At 35.9% G+C, this 20,805-nt stretch overlaps 1 protein-coding gene across 1 annotated transcript; it reads left to right on the top strand.

The window, feature by feature from the left end:
• The first annotated feature begins 2,775 nt into the window (after nt 1-2,775).
• On the top strand, nt 2,776-19,902 carry LOC146131864 (cGMP-dependent protein kinase 1-like). Its single transcript, XM_083397110.1, has 14 exons — nt 2,776-2,958; nt 3,452-3,517; nt 5,402-5,506; nt 6,054-6,170; nt 6,828-7,001; nt 8,715-8,903; nt 9,671-9,781; nt 11,172-11,603; nt 14,513-14,625; nt 15,233-15,395; nt 16,165-16,305; nt 16,911-17,051; nt 17,672-17,791; nt 18,778-19,902. The coding sequence occupies exons 1-14, from the start codon at nt 2,776-2,778 to the stop codon at nt 18,928-18,930; spliced, it is 2,208 nt and encodes a 735-aa protein (XP_083253236.1). The 3' UTR covers nt 18,931-19,902.
• The last annotated feature ends 903 nt before the right edge of the window (nt 19,903-20,805 follow it).

Genomic DNA, 20,805 nt, shown 5'->3' on the forward strand with positions numbered 1-20,805 from the left:
AGCGCTCCGAACGACACAGCGACCAACTGGGATATCTAGATTGTTCTAGTTTGCTTGGTGGGCGAGCTAGAGCAGTGTTTTGTAACCCATGGGCCGCGATTAAAAATAGGTTGGCCGACTGCAGTATTTCAAATGGTTAGATTTATTGAGATTCCTTTAAGCAAAATTGTTCCATAAAACTGGGGAAAAATAAAATTTAAAAAATCTAAAATTTTTTATTCGTTTTAGTTAACACTGAGCGACTTGTTTTTGAGTCATTGCTTTGCTAAAGGCGCTAATGTCTCTTTCGGCCTAGTTTTTCGGCGCTGTATTTAGCTCTGTTGGCCAGGAGTTTATTGATATTAGAATATACTATATGTCTGTGTGATATTTGATCAATGTCAATATTTTAATGCTACAAGTATGTTCGCTGGATAGCTGAATCCAATTCAAAGCGGCATAACTTCCGAAGACATATGTAACAAAAATGTGTTCACTGGAAGAGCTAAAGCCAATCTAATTAATGAGTGAAACTTTCAGCTTAGTAGTGGCATAACTTTCCGAGATATTATGCCCCCAAAACTTCAGCGCGCTAAGTTCCCCGAGGTATATTTTTTGCTTGCTTCCGGCAGAAGCGACGGCGCACTGCTGTTTGATTGGCTTTTTGCGCGATGTGAAAGTGTTTTGTTGATTTAATTAGCTCACCGGCGCCGCAGCAAACGGCGAAAGAAAGGTTCTTCTCTTTAAAGGTTAGGTATTTAAGCGACCAGCATCACAGCACAGCAAATTAATCAGCCCCGTATTTGCATGCAAGTAGTTTTATCCTAGGCTAAAACATTCGTTTCGGTTAGTTAGGCTTGTGTACTTTATGTACAGCAATCCAGCACAGGTGCCAATCAAAGCGTAACGCAGTTGTCAGTCGTTTTTTGCGAATTTTCAAGCCGGCCTGATTTTGACCGACAAAAAAGACAGTAAGATTGGGTAACAAACTAACAAGAATATAGTATAGCGTTCGACTGTTTTTTTGTTTTATCTTACGCATGCTGGGTTTACGTTTTTTAGACTCATAGTCCATAACTTTGTTTGTCCATAGTTCAAAATTGTAAACGGTAAAGCCATAACGTACTTATAGTTAGAACAGGGGTTCTTAAACTTGGGTCCATGGACCCCTTGGGGGTCTGTGAGCTAGTTTAAGGGGTCCATGAGGTCTTGATTAAAATATTAGTGTATTCCTAAAATGTAATAAATATTTCAAAAAAGACAGTTTAGTTTAAAGTAAAACGGTTTTGCACTAACTGTATTTAGACTCCATTTCACTTTCACAGTTTTTAGACTGAAATCATCTGATTTATAACTTCTATTTGCATTATGACGTTAATTTATGACGTCATTTTTGAAAATCTTTTTACCGTGGTCCGCGTGAGGCAAAAAAAAAATTTTAGGGGTCCGCGGTAAAAAAAGTTTAAGAACCCCTGATTTAGAACAAAGTTAGAACGGTCAATAAAAATGGCGCTGAAATGCAAAAATCTTGATTCAGTATAGATAGATCAAAACTTTTCAAATATGATTTTTCGACAAGCTAAACATAATAGTGAAAACAAGTTAATTTTGTAAACTAAACTTAGGATTTATATAACACTAAAAAATAATATTAACCACTATGTGAAAACGTATGTCGCCGAGCATTTTGAGAATACAATATTAGTTCAATGTCATGAAGTGTTATCTGCTATGAATAAGGGTAGCTCCAAATTAAATTAGGACTTTAGGTGTCAGTCACTATAGCGCCAATAAAAGTATGGTAGCCGATAGTAAAAAATCACTTCTCCGCAAAGTTGCCTAGATGACCGTACGGATCCCTTGTTGGTCCAAATTTACTCTGTATGGGTCGTATTTATATCCAGAAGCTCAAGTTTTTATTGGAACAAGGTTTCGCGTAAAGTTTGAACAATTCATTAACCTGAAACCGCGTATAGAGTGGCAAACAACGTGAAAGCGGTGCATATTCTCCCAGCTATGAACAACTAAGTCCTGGGCAAACTACAGGCTTTGTCTTACGACCGGGACAGCACGTTCAACCTACAGCAGCTTCTCAACCTTTTGTTTACTGTGTCTTACGTCAGTTTCGGACAATTTTTGCTCTGCTTACGTGACTAAGTGGAAAGATTTTTTTTTTGAGTGATAAGGGTTTTTTTCAATTAATTTATAGAGGCCTATGGCACTAAAATTAAACGCCTGAAAATACTTTTACCTACTTGCGTGACAATAACGCACGTTGAAATGATTTAGAATAGCTTTCAAATAATGGTTGCCTTTTTGAAAAAGTATGTAAATTTGATGAAATTTTAAAACAAAACCACTTTTTGTGTAGGATTAGACTGGAATAAACATCAATTATAACTCTCTACGTTGTGTAGAGTTGATTTGTGTTGTTTCAGTTCCGTTTATTGTCACATTTTAGTGAATTAACTACGGAAAAATCTTATAGGGATGCCGCAAGCTATAATTTTTTCTGAGGGGCACCCCAAGCCATAAAAGGTTGGGAAACACTGGTCCTAGCCAAATAAGGTCAATTCAAAATTGTATATCCGGCTTGCGATCTCAATATTTAAAGCTATCTGGCCCGTAATCTCTATATTTTCAGAGTTATCTGGCCCTTGGTGAAAAAAATTGTCACCGCATGGGTTTTACTGCTTTTGTTCTTCAAATCAAAATTACTGTTTTTGTTCTTCAGAAAAAAGCAAGACTAGTTTACCAGCTTCGACGCTTTGTCTATAGGATTTACCCACTAGCAAAATGTCCTGCTGTCTGCCATGCTGGAAAAAGCCGAAAAAATACAAGCTCGACGCAAACGTCGCAGGTTTGGAAAATCCTGAGGTTGGTGAAATAACGAAAGACGAACTTCCGAGCAACAACATCTCTCTTGTGCAAAGCAACGGACACACAACCAACAACAATGGAAATGTACCTTCTTTGCCGGTAAACAAATATATTTTTTATGTAACTCTATAATCATGCAAAATAAGAGAAATTGGCAATGGGCTAGGAAAATCATGATGGTTAACTAATTTTTGCGCACCATAATGATATTTTTATGAATACTTTTTTTAAATTAACCTCAGGGCCAGCAAAAAGCAAAAAAAAAAATACCCAATTGTTTTACGCAATTTTTCGAAATAAAATTAAAATACGACGAAGAATAGAAAAAAGGAATCTTCGTTTCCATATTTATAAAGTGAATGTAGAAGAAAAGATACTTAAAAGCGGGTAAAATAGTCAAAGTATTGCAAGTGAAAACTTATAGATCAAAACATATTCAAAACTATATTGCCCTGAAGAGGATTGCCCGAATAGGTGGTCGAAACGTTGGCACTTTATTAAATTTTTGACTGAAAAACAATTGTACAATTGATAATCAAAAGCCTTTTAAAATATTGATCAGTTTTTACCGTTTTGTTATCTGCTTATTCAGGATGAGGTAATTGAACAACTGGAGGCAGAAAAAACAAAAATCGAAAATGAAAAGATACGACTTGAGGTAAGTTTATGTTTGACCAACTCTTTAATATATCGACTGTTAAACAATCCAATCTGTAGATCAATGATGTAAGCAAGGTATGGCTGGAGGTCTTGAGTTAGAACCTCACTACAGGATAGTTTTTTTTTTAATAATGACCGGAGGTCGTGAGTTCGAACCTCACTACAGGATAGTTTTTTTTTTATTAATGACCGGAGGTCGTGATTTCGAACCTCACTACAGGCTAGTTCTTTTTCTAGCCTGCCTTGCTTGCATCATTGATCGACAGATTCGGTGAGTCTGAAATGGCTTTAGGTGTACTATATGATACGTAAACCGTCAAGGTTGGTCAAAAGGCGGTTTTAGATGGACTTACAGTTGTTAAACACGTATGTGTGTGTTTATTTTATTAACTTTTAAACAATTTTGATTACATCAATGGACCTAATATTGTCCCGTTTTAAAACCTCTCAAAAAAAAACGTTTACCTCATGGAAAATCCGGTGTGTTTTGGGATTTCCCCATTTCGATCTCCTGACAGGTCTAAAATCACAATACTTGGAATTCGCCGTAAAAACTTTGACGAGGCGTCGCTTACAGCTCGTAATTAACACATGACTTGTGCCCGATGTTTGCTCAGCAGTTAAAGTCCATTAACGGCTTGTTGTGACGGCCAGGATAATCGATTGGTGTCGACGCTAATGGTGAAAATGTTGTTGCAAAGTTTTGAGCACGTGCCGGCAAACTTTAGCATTAAAATTGCTATTTTGGTCTCGTTTTGATATGAGCCACAGCACTTGATTGACTAATAGGAAAAACAAAACGTTACCGTGTGCTATAGATATGGTTTTTTCGATTATATTCTTTAAAAAAACATTCTATTTTTTAAAAAATACACAAAGTTTTTAACTTTCGAAGTATTTTAATCAAAATGTGAACCAAGCAACTCGAAAGAAAATAAACAACGTCAAATAGTTTAAAACAGAGGTCAAGTTGTTGCTTTAAGGCAGAGCTTCTTAAACTTTTTTAAGCGCCGACCCCTAAAAATGGTTCTTGAACGCGTCGCCGGGTTGGCACGTCATAAACTGACGTCATAAAACCAGTAGACTAAAGAAACTGTTGTTTTCGGTCTAAGATATTTGAAACTGAAATACAGTCTATATACACTGAAAAATAAAGCGGCAAAGCATTTTTTTCTCTAATAAACTCTTTTTTTTAATAAATATTGTATTATGTTTTAAATATTTTCCAAGATTTCCTTAAGCCCAAACTAGCCACGGACCCCAGTTTAAAAACCCCTGCTTTTAAGGAGATGGTTTCGCCTGTTTGCGTGAAAATATAGACTTTACTTTATTAGGTAATGTTTGCTTATCTAAACGTAAGACACTCCAAGGTGAAGTATTAGTTGAAGTAGTTGGACAAACACGACACGCATTTATAGTTAGCTCAGCGATACCTGCTACGTACCGTATAAGGCCAAGCTAATTGACGTAACCTTCCTAAAACGACTAGTTTTTATTTATCGCAGTTTCTCGTTTTATACACATTGGAAGAAAAATATAACACTGTGGTATTATAGGCATATAATTATGGGTTAGTTTAAACTATAAAAACGAATTAAAATTGGTCTTTATCCACCAGTGGTTCCCAAACTTTTTGAGTGCGATCCAATACTGAGGTTGGTCACCTGTGTACTTAAAGATAATATTCTAAAAACAGTTTCACATGGATACCGTACACTATCAACTGAAAATAATACATGCTCGTATCATGGTGATGTCGATCTACTCGATCTTTTTGGTTTTGGTATTAAGTTTTACATGTTTTAAACAAATTATAGCGGCTTCTCTCAGAACTGATTTTTCAGACTTAACCACTATAATGGTTGCCTTGTTATTACCGCAGAACCTCGCCAAACAACTAAGAAAGAAGGAAGCAGACTTAGAGTTACAATTGACAAAGAGAACAACAAATATTGAACCACCGCAACCTGATGTCGGTTTCGTCAGGGTAACGATACTTTATATACGTAAAAGTATTTTGACAAAACAAATTGTTGTAGATTTTATATTAAATTGTCGAATATAACAATTTGTAGAAGGAATATCAAAACACATATAGAAGTGGGTAACATTTTTGAACTTTTCGAATATCTCTCTATTCATTTCAACACGGTTATTTTCCACATGGTCTATATGATCTTTGATACCATTCCTACTAGACGTCTAACAAAACCTTTAACCAATGTGCTCCATAATGATTTGTTGCCTTGATAATACAACTTTATGTAAAAAAAGATTTTTCCGGAGTTTAAAGAGGAATAACTAGTGCTATACAAGATTTCACATGTTCTGCTGCACACATACAAAAAATACCGAAATCGACGTTAGATATTTGGACTGCAGTCTGATACAGCAGTGACGAAGAAACGATTTATATTAAATTAATCAGAGGCGAAGTTAAAAGTTAACAGTTAAAAAACTGCTTAGAATTCAATGTTACTCTACCATGCCCGATTTCCTATAAAAACCTTATCCATTATTTCATTTTTTTGCAGAAACGCGAAGACCAGCGTTCCCGGCGCCGACGGGGCATCAGGGCGGCGGGGGAGACGGTGGTCGTTCAGGCCAAGAAGTACCCAAAGACCCCGGAGCAGAGAAAGTTCCTGAGAGATGTAAGCTGACAAGAATAATGGACTGCTGGTTAATGCATAGGGTTTTAAAATGCCATATAAAAATATTGGTGTGTAATTAAAAAATAAATGTACCAAAAGAAAAAAAAAAAGGTTTAAGACCCCTGGGTTAATGTGTACCAACAGTTTTTAATCTTTTCGTTTCAAACTAACAGATAAAAAGCCATTTATGTAGGGTTTTGAAAGCAATTTCCTTGTCTTTTTAAAGCATAGGTTATTTTCGTTTTAGGTTAATTGACATTTTGTATCTGCGGTATTACGACTTATTTTATTAGGAAAAAAAATTCTTTTTGACAAAAAGCCTATGTTTTATCTTTCCGATAAGCTTTAGCTTGTTTTGGTTTTAAAAAAGGTTAACAATTAATTATTTATTTTGCCTAATTCAGCTTACTGATATTTTTCACAGAAACGTTAAATAAATATACAAACGAGTGAAATTTATCAAGTTTGATTTTTAAATGGCGAAGTTCCAATTAATTTTTATAATAAACTCTTTCTAGATATTTTTCGCAATGCGTACCCAGTTTTTTTCTTGTACAAGTAAAAACTTCATCACCAAGTCATATATGACGTGTTTGATTTAGCCTAATGGCGTTAACAACTTAAACGTGGCCAAATTCTAAAACAATTCGTTCACAGGCAATCCTGGAAAACGAATTCCTGCACAAGATGGTTAAGAACGAGAGCCAGATGAACAGGATGATAGATTATATGAGGAGGACTATCATCTCGGAGAAGAGAGTCATCATCAAAGAGGGAAGCAAGGGGAATGAACTCTACATACTGGAGAGGGGGAGATTGATCGTATCCAAGGTACAACGCGGTTTGTTAACATAGGAGTAATTTGCGAAATATTTAAATTAAAAAAGTAAAGAAAACTAAATCCAAAGCCAAACCATTTACAAAAAACCAAGTACGACTCAAGTCATTTGCAAAAGAATTTTTTTTCAAGTTAAGTCACTTTTAAAATAACCTATGTTAAAGTCAAGTCATTTACAGCAAGACTTAGGTTCCAGTCTTATTCATCCGTTGCTTAATTAACGTTTAACGATGATATTGCTGTAAAAAGTCGAGTCTGAATCACAAACACAACATGCCGTGGGCAAACTATTTTGTATGTTCACAGCATATAGTTAAAAAAAGTTGTGAATTGCCCTGTTTGTGTAATTTCAAATAGGATAATCAGGTGGAACTATATCAAGACAAATTCAAATTAGAAGATTTTCAATACAATTTGTCTTTATATATAGCGCAACCTGATTAATCTATTTAAAATATAGTGACTGGATTCAAGTAAAGACATTATTGATTTGAAAATGTAGGATGCGAAAGGCCAATCCCTTGTTCCTGTATGTAGTGTAAATCTGTACAGCAGGATATTGTTTATCCAATAAACTTGCGTGATTTAGCGGCTTGTTGACCGAACGTGCCGTAACTTGTTTGCTCGACGGTGTGAACTCAATGGAAAATTACTTTACATATAATGCTGCCTGTTGTTCTGAAAATTCATTTAGTTTCGTCGGTTAACAAGGTCATTCCGACTCTTATTAAACTTTGCCCAAAATATGTATTAAATTTTCTAGGAATGTATATCGTCAGTTGTTTTATAAAATACATTAAATCCTTTGGATATCCTTTACGTTTAAAAAGTGTTGCTAATTGATTATGATAGAACGCCTATATTTGTGTTATAATAAAGCGACAATTTTTTTTTTGTTTTTTTGGATTGTTTAAGAAATTTTTATATAGACTTTCGCTATTATTTCATTATTTCGTCAACATTGTTTTCTAAATTAGCTTATAGGTTTAAGTCTATATACAAATTTTGTTTTAAATTTTTTAAAGAAAAATTATATCATCAAAATTGAATATTCATTAAAAATGGCGAAAGTATGAAAAAAGTTTGATTTGTTTTTCAGCAAACATTTTAAAAATAATAGTATTATCAGTAATTTTTTTAGTATATTGTCAAGGTTTAGTAAATCTTGCCAACGTCCCCAAATAAATAGTTACTTTGCAATATCACATATGTTCTTGCAACAATGATTCCTGTTGTTGTTGAAATAATAATATTACTATTATTTTTATTGTTTATATTGCTGGGATCTAAGCCTGTTCCAACTCTTTTAGTTGTATCTTTGTAAGACTTAAACAAAACCACGAAGGCCATAAAAAAGATCTAAAACAACTTTATTCGACAACAGCAGAACACTATATAGTTACGATGCTGCAGTGAATAAAGTGAAAGAAAGAACAACTGTAATGATGATCCTTATTCTTACTTTTTAGGATTATAATTGATAATATTAATTAAAAATAGCAAAAGTCAATAAAAAAGTTTTCCTTGCACGAGAATGTAAAAAATTGGATTTATTTTTCAGCAAATATTTTAAACACAACAATATTTTTTCAGCGTTTTTTTTTAATTATTTTGTCAATGTTTAATAAATCTTGGTTTCGTCCATAAAATAAATAGTCTCTTTGGAATTTCGCCTTTTTTTCACAAAAACAACTTTTTCTTACCAGGAAGGCAAAAACATCGCCGCGATCGATCCCGGTTCCGTGTTTGGGGAACTTTCCCTACTCTACGAATCGGAACGCACGGCCACAGTGACGTCACGCACGGTGAACACGTACCTGTGGGCCCTGGAAGGCCAAGTGTTCCGGGTCGTCATGACCGACGCCGCCGTCATCGAGAGAAAAAAGATGATCCAGGTTCGGTTTTTCGGGTTGTTGTTTTTTTATTCGTTTACTTTTCGAGTGCTAAAAAGAAAAAAAAGGATAAAATTGAGTTTGTATAGCATTGGGGTGCCATTTGTAATCCTCAAGGGTGCCGAGAGATATTTGAGAATCAATCAAAAACAATCTGATTTTTGCTGAACTCTTACAACTGTTTTTGTAAAGATTAGAGTGGAATAAATCCAATTATACCTTCTTACGCTGTGCAGAGTTGATGAGTTTTGTTCCAGTTCTGTTTATTCTGACATTGTAGTGAATTACCTCCGGAAAAATCTTGTAGGGGTCCCGAAATCTATTTGTTACTTCTGAGGGGTATTGCTAGCCATAAAAGGTTGAGAAACACTGACGTATACTGTTAAGTTGGAAATGATTAATGTTCGAATGCATTTTGCTCTTTTTTAGGTATTTTAATTTGTCACATATTTTTTGTATTTACTCATTTTTTTCCTTAAAAAAAATAAAGGTATAGGTTACTTGTTTTCGAAAACTTAGTGAAATAAAGAACTTAGTCAATTTTTTAGCGAAAAGGTAAATTTGAAGGGACGGCAACGGTCTCTAAAATTCCTTAAATGTTTTTTTTTTAACCACAACCATTTGGAATTTAAGAAAAGCAACAAAATTTGAGTTGAAAAATTACTTTGCAAAAGGCTATGGTATAGGTTTTCTGTATGTTAGCACATAGTGTCAGTTTTAATGTTTTGTCATTGATCCATAGCACAACATTATCTCTCACTTTACTCCAGATGCTGCGCAAAGTGCCGCTCTTCCAGAAGATGGATCAGAAGCACATCGGAAAGATCAGCGACGCGGTTGAGAAATGCAACTTTGAGGAAGATGAGTACGTCGTTCGACAGGTAAATACCTTGCAAGGTAACAAGATCCACTTTATGCTGGCTTGCATGAATATCCCTAATTGTTCGACTAATTCGGTTAGTCTGTTGAAGACTAACTATGATATGAAAGCCATTATCGCTGTTTAAACAACAAACTACAGAAGGGCTAGATCACAGTGGTTGTACACGTCGTATACGTATGCATTTTTCATTGCTCCTTTTGAAATAACTTTTTCCTAGTCATTCAAACCGAAAGTGGCCAAATTATTCCTAAACACTATCCAACAGTCATTTGTACAATAGAATAATGTAAATCTTTGTGGAAATTTTGTAATAAGAAAGGCGTTCTTAAACTTTTGAAACGTGCACCTACATTAGATTTGTACGAAAAGGACTTGGGATCAAATTTTCAATTAAGAATTCTTGTTAAAATATGAGTTACCTTTTAGCACCATATTTATGCCCTTAAGGCTTAAGTCAATTACTGAAATTACAATAGGTGTATTTTGTGGTTTAAGTTTACCAGGGTTGTTGCGACCGGATACCAGCGCAATAAAATAATTCTACGTGACTTTTCGCTCGTAATTCTTACCAAAGCGTTTACCTACAGCCCTAAATAGCAGACTTGGGCTTTACACCTTTAATTTGCAATACTTGGCACATCCAGTACAGTATGGCCCAGTTCTTTAATTTGAAATATAATATAGATTATATCTACTTATGATTCGTATCTTTAAAGCGCACAACCCTACCCATAACCCATAGTGTGTTGTTTGCAAACTAGAGTGACCGCCGTGATCACGAAATTCTATGAGGCGTCCTGGTTACAAATCCAACACAGTAAAAGCGTCTACCCTACAGCGCAACATCTTATATCAGGGTTTTCCTACGTTTTCAGCACTACAACCAAGCCCATAATTCACAGTGTATTGTTTGCAACTTGTGGTGTTGGTATGCTTCAATTACATAAAAGGTCAAAATGGCAAATTTTATTCGACTTGGATGTAGCAGTGAAAAAATAAATATAAAAATAATTTGTCTAAGACTATAAAGTTTAATTTTTTTGACAAGGACCTGACTTGAAGTTGACTTGCTTTAATTATGACTTGACAGGGACTTGACTTAACCCAAAAAGACTTTACATCAACTTAACTTTTTTACAAATGACTGGAACTTAAGGCATTTCGAAATGACTGGTAAAACCGTTTACACGTTTACGTGTAGGGCGAGTTAGGCGGAACCTTCTACATCTTGTATAAGGGGCTACACACGTTTAATTTTTACAGCGCTACAAACCTACACATAACCCACACCGTATTGTATACAAATTGAGATGACCGTCGTAATCGCATAAGTATTCTATGCGGAATTCTGGTCTGAAACCCGACTCAGTGAAAGCGTTTACCTGCAGGGCGAGTTGGGCGAAACCTTCTACATCCTTGTGGAGGGGAGTGTGAAGGTGACCGAGACGCACGAAGGAATAGAAGAAGAGCGAAGAACCCTCCTCCCTGGAGACTGCTTCGGCGAGGGAGCGTTGCTAAGCGACGACGGCGCGCGCACAGCCAACGTGGTAACCAGGAGCCCAGTCACGTGCTTAACGCTGGACAAGAAAGCCTTCACAAAGCTGGTTGGACGTTACGCAGACCGGAGATGGAGCAGCTTAGCTGCGGAAGAAAAAGTCCTTGATTTGGTGCCGAAGAAGATGTCCACATCCCTGGCCGGATGCTCCCTGGTGGACTTGGAGGACCTTGGGACACTTGGGGAGGGTGGATTCGGAAGAGTCGGACTCGTGAGAATGAAGAATGACCCGAGTCGGACTTTCGCGCTAAAATGCTTGAAAAAGGTGAGTTTTTTGCGAGAAGCTGTTTTTATTAGGGAGAGTTTTTTTAACTAGTGTTTTGAAAATTCAGTTTAAAAAAGTAAGGAAAACAAGGATATATACGTTTTGGCTAAAAGGCCAACAGAAGGTGGGATGTTTATAGAAAAAGGCAAGTGTTAAGTTTACAAAATAGTTACAAACACACATACCAAATAGTTACCCGAGTCCGACTTTCGGGCTCAAATGTTTGAAGAAGGTGAGGTTTTTTTTCGAAAAAAACTCTTTTGTTAGAGCTGAGGTTCCTAAACTTTTTGTTTTAAGTAAAGAGCGCGCATAAATTCAATCTTAACTGTCCGTCCATCCTGTACGGTTGAAAGTAATCCTCCAATTAAAACTAAAAACAACAGCTCTATTGTGTTTTTCTTAAAATTTTGTTAAAAAAGAAACTGTAGATTTTTTCAAGAAGCTGTTGCTACCAGGCATTGTTTCAACTGTAAATTTGGTCTTTCGGCAACATTTATTTTTATAAAAGTACCAGCTTTTCGACCACCTCGTCGGGCAATATTATTACAACTATACTAATAGGCAAAAAATATATATATACTATAGACATGCAATAGAGAAGAAACAACAATGGACCACGTTCTATTTTTTGTTTCAATAAAAGTTGATTTTTAACTTTCTTGCATGGTAAACAGCTATATTTTTAAGAGAACGTCAACATTTCATTGGAAAAATATTGCGTCATTTTTCTTGGCCTTTTATTCTAAAATGATAAAAAACATGCCACCAGCTACAAATAAGTGCTGTCAGTTCAAACCGCTGTGGTGACATAAGGCTAACCCCATATAATGACTTTGTTGAATCTCACTCTGAAAGCAAAAACCGCGTTTTTGAGTTGTCGGTGTGACATGCAATGAAACGTACAAAGGTCAAGTAGCCAGAACTTGGCATCGTTTTTTGCTGAAGTCGTACGAATTGAATTCAACGCTGTTTACTGAAGGTCTGGCGTTGGGTCATGTTTTACACTTCACACTGGTTACGAGATATTTTTGAAGTCGAATTTCTTTATAAAATCACGTAACGTGTCTTGCGATATGAGGTCTCATTTTAATTTATTCTAATTTTGGATCACAATAGCTTAGGGTTGTAATTAGACGTTGAATAGATAACCAATGCCTATACAAAAATGTGTAGCATATTCAAAAGGATAACAAAATGCTGTCCAGTATTTCTCAACCCATGGGTCGCGACCCTAAATTGGGTCACCGTGTAGTTTACTTGCGTCGCCGGCTGGAGTATTTCACACGGTTGGATTTATTGAAATCGCTTCGAACCAACATTTAACCAAATTTTAAAGAAAAATACGAAAACATTGATTCATATTAATTAATTTCGAACTCATATATGCTTTTGTATTCTGTTTTGTTCACTCACAAAAAGTTCTGTAAAACCAGGATAGCCGAGTATATATTTCACCTATACTGGCATCGTCAGGTGGAATTAAGGAACTGACGATGTATAGGCGAAAGATATTCTTCGTTATAATGTACCCACGGCCTTTTTTTAGAACTGTGGTCTTCAAAGCTTTGCTGTAATACTTACGCGTATAGCATTTGGCCCGCCACGAAAAAAGGTTGAGTAACACGGTGCTTTACCTATACTTGTATATACTTGTATGAACTTCGATATTCATTTTACGTCTTGCTAAACTAACATGGTTTAGATTAGATGTGTCCAATTACTAAAATACGATTTAAAGTAGCAGCAAAAATACCATAGCTCGACCAAATTTTGTTGTTTGCTTTATAAAAAGTAAATGTCTCCGACAGCAGTAAATTAACAATCTATTATAAGGGGACCAACCTTGCAAAATTTTAACTAAATAAACGTTAAAACATTATCTTTGTACTACGTGCAGGTATTTCAGGCGGCTTTAAAATACCACGTAAATCACCTCGTGATTAAGTCGTCACTTTAAGCAAACAAACCACTAAGTCGTAACATCCTTAACAACTTTCATAACGTTAACGGAGTAACTTGTACCATTCGTTTGTTTAATTACCCCTCGCGTTTGCTGAAATGAAGTCTCTTACAAAACCCTGGTGAATGATTGAAAACTGATTCCATTCAAAGTTCGTTAAGGGAAGGCTTCCCAATATAGTTAAGCGTTCGAACTGGGACGAAGAATTTTACAATGTTGATTAGTCAATAAGAACCATACAGTGGCATGAGGTTCAACCAAAAGTTTCCTAATTTGAAATGCTTGTGTAAATTGGCCTGAGAATTTATAGGGCGATTGCGTCACATTGGCGCAAGATTTAGTTTACTCAGGCCAGTGTTTCACCCATTCTGCATTTTGTGGCAGGTGCACGCCCGGTATTTTTTTTAACGCAATTTGTGTGCGCACCTGAATTGGTATATTGCACTCTTAAACAGAAAAAAAAGTAATCAATTCTTTCAAAAGCACTATAAGCGTGACTAAGTTCTAACATTTCACTCTGATTCTCCACAAAATAAATTAAAAAAATACTCAACCTTTTGTTTTTATTCTGGACTTTTTCTCGGTGACCCAAAGCCTAAGTATAACAACTAAACTTCTATTCGTTGCTGAGATTATGGGCTTCGATCCAAAATTTCCAGACATAAAAATCATTTTCAAGGCTACGAAAAAAGGTTGACGCATTTTACGAAACAATTTATTTTTAATTAGCCTAAATATAAAGCGCCTCAGTTGGCACAGACGCAATACAACTATGTTTGGAATATTCATTTATTAGCTATAGTTGTCATTTAAGTTATTTAATTAAATTCCCAATATACTCACCCTTTGTTTCCGAACTAAATTCTGGCCCACTAAGACCGCCATTGTATGTCAAATGTGACGTAACAAGTATGTTTATTTTTAAATTTTCAATCTGTTTGTTCCGCAGACGCACGTACTTGAAACGGGCCAGGAAGAGAGAATCTTCTCAGAGAAGATAATTATGAGGGATGCGAACTCTCCCTTCCTAGTGCGACTCTACAGGACATTTAAAGACGACAGGTTAGCACACAACTAGCATCTGTACGACATTGCCTTCTAAATACGCCGTAAAGCTTTCTACAGTGTGTTGTTGTGTTAACTATGTTACATTTACATTCACTTACTGATGGCAGAGTGCAGATTTTTACCACTACAACGCCTTAATCATTGGGCTAAAAATAAACTAGCTGGGCAGTTAAGCCATACCCAGTGACAAAAAGTAGGCAGTCACATGCATAACCAGCACTGGAATTTCAAAAGGTGAACTAAACCCTACAGTTATCGCTACTAATTAATAAAGCACTTTAAACCCGTTATCGCTAAATTTTTTAGTCCTGAACTGCACAAAAATTAAACTTAAAACACACTGCCTGCTCGCATTTTTTACATGCTGATTAATACGTGCTTTTGTATTGATTATTAGAAAGTTATGCTTGCATGCTGATTAAGATGCGATTTTGTATTGATTATTAGAAAGTTATGCTTACATGCTGATTAAGATGCGATTTTGTATTGATTATTCGAAAGTTACGTCTATATGCTAATTAAGATGCGATTTTGTATTGATTCTGTAACAGTTACATTAACATACTGATTAAGATGTGATTTTGTGTTGATTCTGTAACAGCTACGTTTACATGCTGATGGAGGCGTGTTTGGGTGGCGAACTGTGGTCGAAACTTCGCGACGATGGATCCTTCACTGAGAACCAAACCCGATTCTACGCGGCGTGCGTTGTCGAGGCGCTGGACTATTTACACAAGCGTGGGATCATCTATCGCGATCTAAAGGTGTGACTTGTGTAACTAAAGATTGTGAATTAACGGTTTTATTGACTTTAGACTTGTATTTTACGTCAACAAAGCAGGTGTTATTTGCTTTTGGACAATAGAGCTCATACCTAGGTAACTTAGTTTAAAGTTGGCCTAAAAAACGATATTTCTAGCTTTTTGTTAATGATACTAAGCTTATATCTTGGGCTAACAAAAGCAAGTGATGTTTGCTGTCTAATCATTGAACTCATCCAGGCAATTTAAATGAAATTTGCCCTAAAAAACGATATTTTTAGCTTTTGTTAGTTAAAGCAAACTTTGGTATATTCATTTTTAAGCACTATTGTTTTTGTTGAACAGAATTATTAATTCTTGCAAAATTTGTATGCAAAATAAACGATTAGCTTTTGTTAGTGACAGCAAACTTTGGTATATTCATTTTCAAGCACTATTGTTTTTGTTGAACAGAATTAATAATTCTTGCAAAATTTGTATGCAAAATAAACGATTAGCTTTTTGTTAGTGACAGCAAACTTTGGGATACCGTACTTAATTTTGAGCCTTATTGTTTATTTTAGAGAAAATTATAGTTGGTTGCAAATGTACAGTTTTGCTCCGTTAATGTATTTCGACCTAGTTACCCGAAAAAAATAAAGATTTACCAAAAAATTTGCAGATTTAACGAGTTTTACGTTTGAATTGAAAAGCCATTTCATTATGATATTTTTATTGGATTTTGACAATCAATTCTTTTCTAATTAAAATCATTTTATTTTATTAATTTCAGCCTGAAAATCTTCTTCTGGACAACCAAGGCTACCTCAAACTGGTAGACTTCGGGTTTGCGAAGACGATCGGTTTTGGTGAAAAGACCTGGACCTTTTGTGGAACACCGGAGTACGTTGCACCAGAGGTCATCTTATGCCAGGTGCAGTCCATCATTTTGTAAAACCGATAAACGTGATATTTAACTAGGACTGACTGAAATTTGTCGAACACTTTAAGCGTTTTGTGGAAGTAAGGTCAGGGTATAAAATTATACTCACCGATACAGGGATGTCCGATAATATCGGATTAGAACCGATACCCGATACCAAGTGGTATGCTCATCCGATACTAGGGTGATGTCGGTGCCGATCTTGTACAACATTAATAGAGACAGTTCAGCCATGATATGTCACCCAATGCAGCGTTTTTACTTTCAAGGGTAAGTTTATCAAAAATCAGTTTAGGTTAACAACTGGAGGTAATTAAACTGCTGAAAATTTTGGCGTACAAACGTAAAAAAAAACCTTTGAACGTTTATTTTATCTGTTTTTCTCGATTTTTTAAATGGTACCTTACCTTTTTGAAAAATAAATATTTTAAGTAACTTTACCCTTTTCAAAAATAAACTTTGCGAAAAACATAGAATAATAAATACAAATGTGGCAACAAAAATAAATGGTTCGACTAACCTCCGCATTACCAAAAAAGTGACGGCTTTTACTGAAATTGTTAAAAAATCCCAAATAATATCCTGTTTTCCCTCAGGGTCATGACCTCGCGGTCGACTACTGGGCACTAGGTGTCCTCATCTACGAGCTGCTGACAGGGAGATCCCCTTTTGAGAACCAGGTCAAGGGGAAAACGCACCGAAGCATTTTGCGAGGCATTGACGCCATCAAGTGGCCGGTAAGCCCACCTGTGACGTCACAGTTAAAAAAATGCATCGGTTTCGTCACGAGTGAAAATCTGTTTTATGTAAATGTGAAACAAAGCTCAAAACGCAGCTTAAGTTAGGAGCGAAATAGGGGTCAAACTTCTATTTGAAAAAGGTAACTGGCTCCCTGGAGCTCAAATCCATTGACAGCAGGTTTCTGTAGTGTTGTAAACAAGACATGACTGTTCAAGTAAAGTTATTTGTAAAATAAATTTAGTACAAGTCAAGTCTTTTTGAATAAATAAAAAGTCAAATTCCAGTCAAGTCATATTCAGTAAATTCCTTGTCAGTAAAGTTAAACGTTAAACTATAATTATACGTAAGCCGTAGTCGTTGGTCAAAAAGCAGCTTCGAAGGGCTAGATCTCACATATTAACACACATATGTGTGAATGTTTCATTGACTATTAAAACTGCTAACACTTTTGTTAATGAGCAATAACTCAACTAAGAGAAAACACAAAAGGTTGGTGCATTAGTTCATAATGTCACGCCTTTAACCTTTACTCTATATATACTTTCGTTAATCCCAACTCAAAACAGCATCTTTGTACAGTTTGAATCTTTGTACAATTTTATCAATCTTTTTTCAGTTTAAGATCCAGGCAGCTTGCAAGAACCTGATTCGTCGGCTGTGTCGCGAGAATCCAGCAGATAGACTCGGAAACCTTAAAGATGGAATCAGCCAAATAAGAACGCATAAGTGGTTCTCCGTAAGTAGACAATACAATGCTGGCTTATTTTAACGATTAAAAACTAAGGATTTGGTGTAAAGATTTTATAACAAGTAACAGTTGGGTTTCACAAGATACTGGTATGAGTAATCGTTAAAGTCAATTAGTTCAGCCGTTTTATGGATTCTTCTTCTGATTTTATGGATTTAGGGCGATTTTAGCAATTTATTTACTTTCCTGGCTGATAAATACTTTTTAAGTATCTCACAAATCGAAAAAGTTGTTTCCTTCAAAACGGCAAAATAAAATCTGCCAATATCCTGATTGCGTCGAGCCCCAAGTCCGGCTGTTGCTTTATAGCCTATTTTTCAACCCTTTTTCTGTCAAAATAAGGTGAATGTGCAACAATTCACTTTAGGGGTGTCATATATAACTCACCACCCACAATAGGTGGTTGAAAATATATAACTATATGCAATTTGACCTTCGAATTTGGTACTGCGCACGTCAGAATCGGGACTCGGGCTGTCCTACGTAGTCTTACTAGAGTCCCGACTCTGACTCCAATGAACTAAATCGACTAATCGAGTCCCGAGTCCGACTCTGACTACGCAGCCTTGCTTACAATGCTGTTCACTTACGTACTTGATTTGACCATGGTTACTTTTTAACTGTATCTCGAAGTTTATCTCGAGAAATCAGTTATTCGGCGCAATTAAGAGCTAAAGTTGGTGCAGCCGAGATGAAACAGCAGCAGAAAGACAGCCAAACAGCGATTTGTATTTTCTTATTACCATTGCTGATATACAGCCCTTGGGCTAATACCACAGCTCAGTCCCACATTTGTTTGTATGGGTTTAAGACCACATAAACGTATGTTCGATTTTGAACTGCTATGAGTGCCTTATGCTGTACGGGCCGATTTGCTGTTGTCTTCATTTGTAACTGCCCAAGTACCGGTATTTCAAGTTGAAGCATAAACCACCTAAGGCTTCAAAACGACTAACAACTCTGCTGGTTCATAGGGTTTCCAGTGGGAATCGCTGCAAGGTCGCAAGCTTGAAGCTCCTCACGTACCCCAAATCAACGGCCCCTGCGACCTGAGTAACTTCGACGAGTTTCCTCCGCACAAGTACAGCGCCAAGCCCGAGTTTTCGGGGTGGGACGAAAATTTCTAACTCGTAACTCGAACTGAGTTGGCGAGTAGAACTCAACCGTCAAGTAACATTCGTATTAGACACGCTGTATTGATATAAACATTCGCGGGACCTCCTAATAATTCTAAAGTTACCCTAACTACTAAACTAGGGTTTTCAGTTATTCATATACTATACTCGCTTGCTCGTATCCAGATTAACTCACAGTTGCAGCCTATTCTGATCAAGTTAACGTTGTGTGGCTATAAAAACACTTTTGGACCTCCTAATAGTTTCAGATTTATGCAAACCACTTAACCAATGTTTCTCAAAATGGTTTGGAATCACTACTGTAGTACATTGACTGCGATATTAAATTCAGGAATATTGCGGTCCATATTCCTCAGCCGTGTAACCACAGAGAACCCACTGTTTTTCTAACTTCTAATAAAATGCCGTGTCCCTTTTGCGTGTTTACGCAGTTCCTTAGTAAAATTCGAATATAAATTTTTTATTTCGTAAAGTTGTATTAAAGTTTCACCGACTATTCGCGAAAAACATGACCCACTGCTATCGAAACAAAGTGTGTGCGTAAAGTGTTCTGCTCGTTCCCTTCTGCACTTGTATTTATTGTGTTATTTTTTTATTACGTGATATTTGTAAAAAAAAGCCCATGATAAAAAATACACCAGTCCCATTGTATACGCTTTTGCAAACAATACCAAGCGTATTGTAAACTATGGCTAAGCAATTGCATTTAGGTTCATTACATACCGTATTTTTTTCATTTCGCTGCAGTTATTTTAAAGTTTCATGTTTTTTCTTTTTGGTAATTGTGTATATATTGCATGTTTTTATTTGGGCGTTGCGTTTTTATTTTATAACATTTCCAATTTAAATACCATAAAAGAAAATCAACAGATGATTTTCGTCAAAATTATTTTAATTTTAAAACCTTTACCAAATCGTGTCATTTTATACAACAATTGTGACCTTATTTAGGTTAAAACGTTGTTTATCGCCTATTGGGTTTCTACAGATTGTCCAATTGTGATGAATATATTTTCGAACAAATAGTTTAAATATACTGTTGTTTACACATTTGAACTGCATTTAATATAGTCGTTGTGTTTGTTTGAATGTACATAGTAAAAGTGCACCATTTATTCATTTGCGCATTGTTACAAAATATAGCTTAAAGTTAGTGGAATGAGTTTATCGTATGGCATCCTGATGTGCAATCACTATGGACGTTATATGAAGAGGAAATGGTTAGTCCTATTGTTTCTACTTAACGCTAGAAACCAGCTGTTTAAGTGTTTACCAGATTTTCTTTGCTGAACGCTGCACGATTCTCCTGGCTAACGGACAGCGACACGCGACACATTTATTTGTAAACTTTTAAATTGTGAAACAACATAAAAAAATCAGTTGAAAATTGTGCCCGTGTAATATTCTGTAATCTACGCAAAAATTTATTTAAAATTGAATTGGAGAAGTTATTAGACATAAAATATTAAGTCCCTTAATTAGAGCGACATGTCGCGTTATGCGTTGCCGCGTGTCTCTATACAGCGTGCATTGCCAACTACACAGTTGTAATATATTGTAGTATAATTTAATTTTGTGGATTTATAAGCAACATGTAAAAAATTGCGTAATATTTGCTTCTCAATAAACTAAGCGGCGCTGGTCTAGAATCCTACCACTTTTTCGTCCTGGGTTTTATATTGCTGACATTATTGAGTTAGGGTGCAAGTCAGCCTTTGGGTTTTGAAGATCAGCGCTCAGACTGTCTGACCCTAACTTTAAAAGAAAGTTGGGCGCTGTTCTAGAATCCTACCCCATTTATTTTAGCTCAAATATTGTGTGTGATTTAATAATTGTTTATACCCTGTGGTGATTTCTAGACCAGAG

This window comes from Ascidiella aspersa, chromosome 9 (genome assembly GCF_963924565.1).
Source record: "Ascidiella aspersa chromosome 9, kaAscAspe10.2, whole genome shotgun sequence".
NCBI lineage: Eukaryota > Metazoa > Chordata > Ascidiacea > Phlebobranchia > Ascidiidae > Ascidiella > Ascidiella aspersa.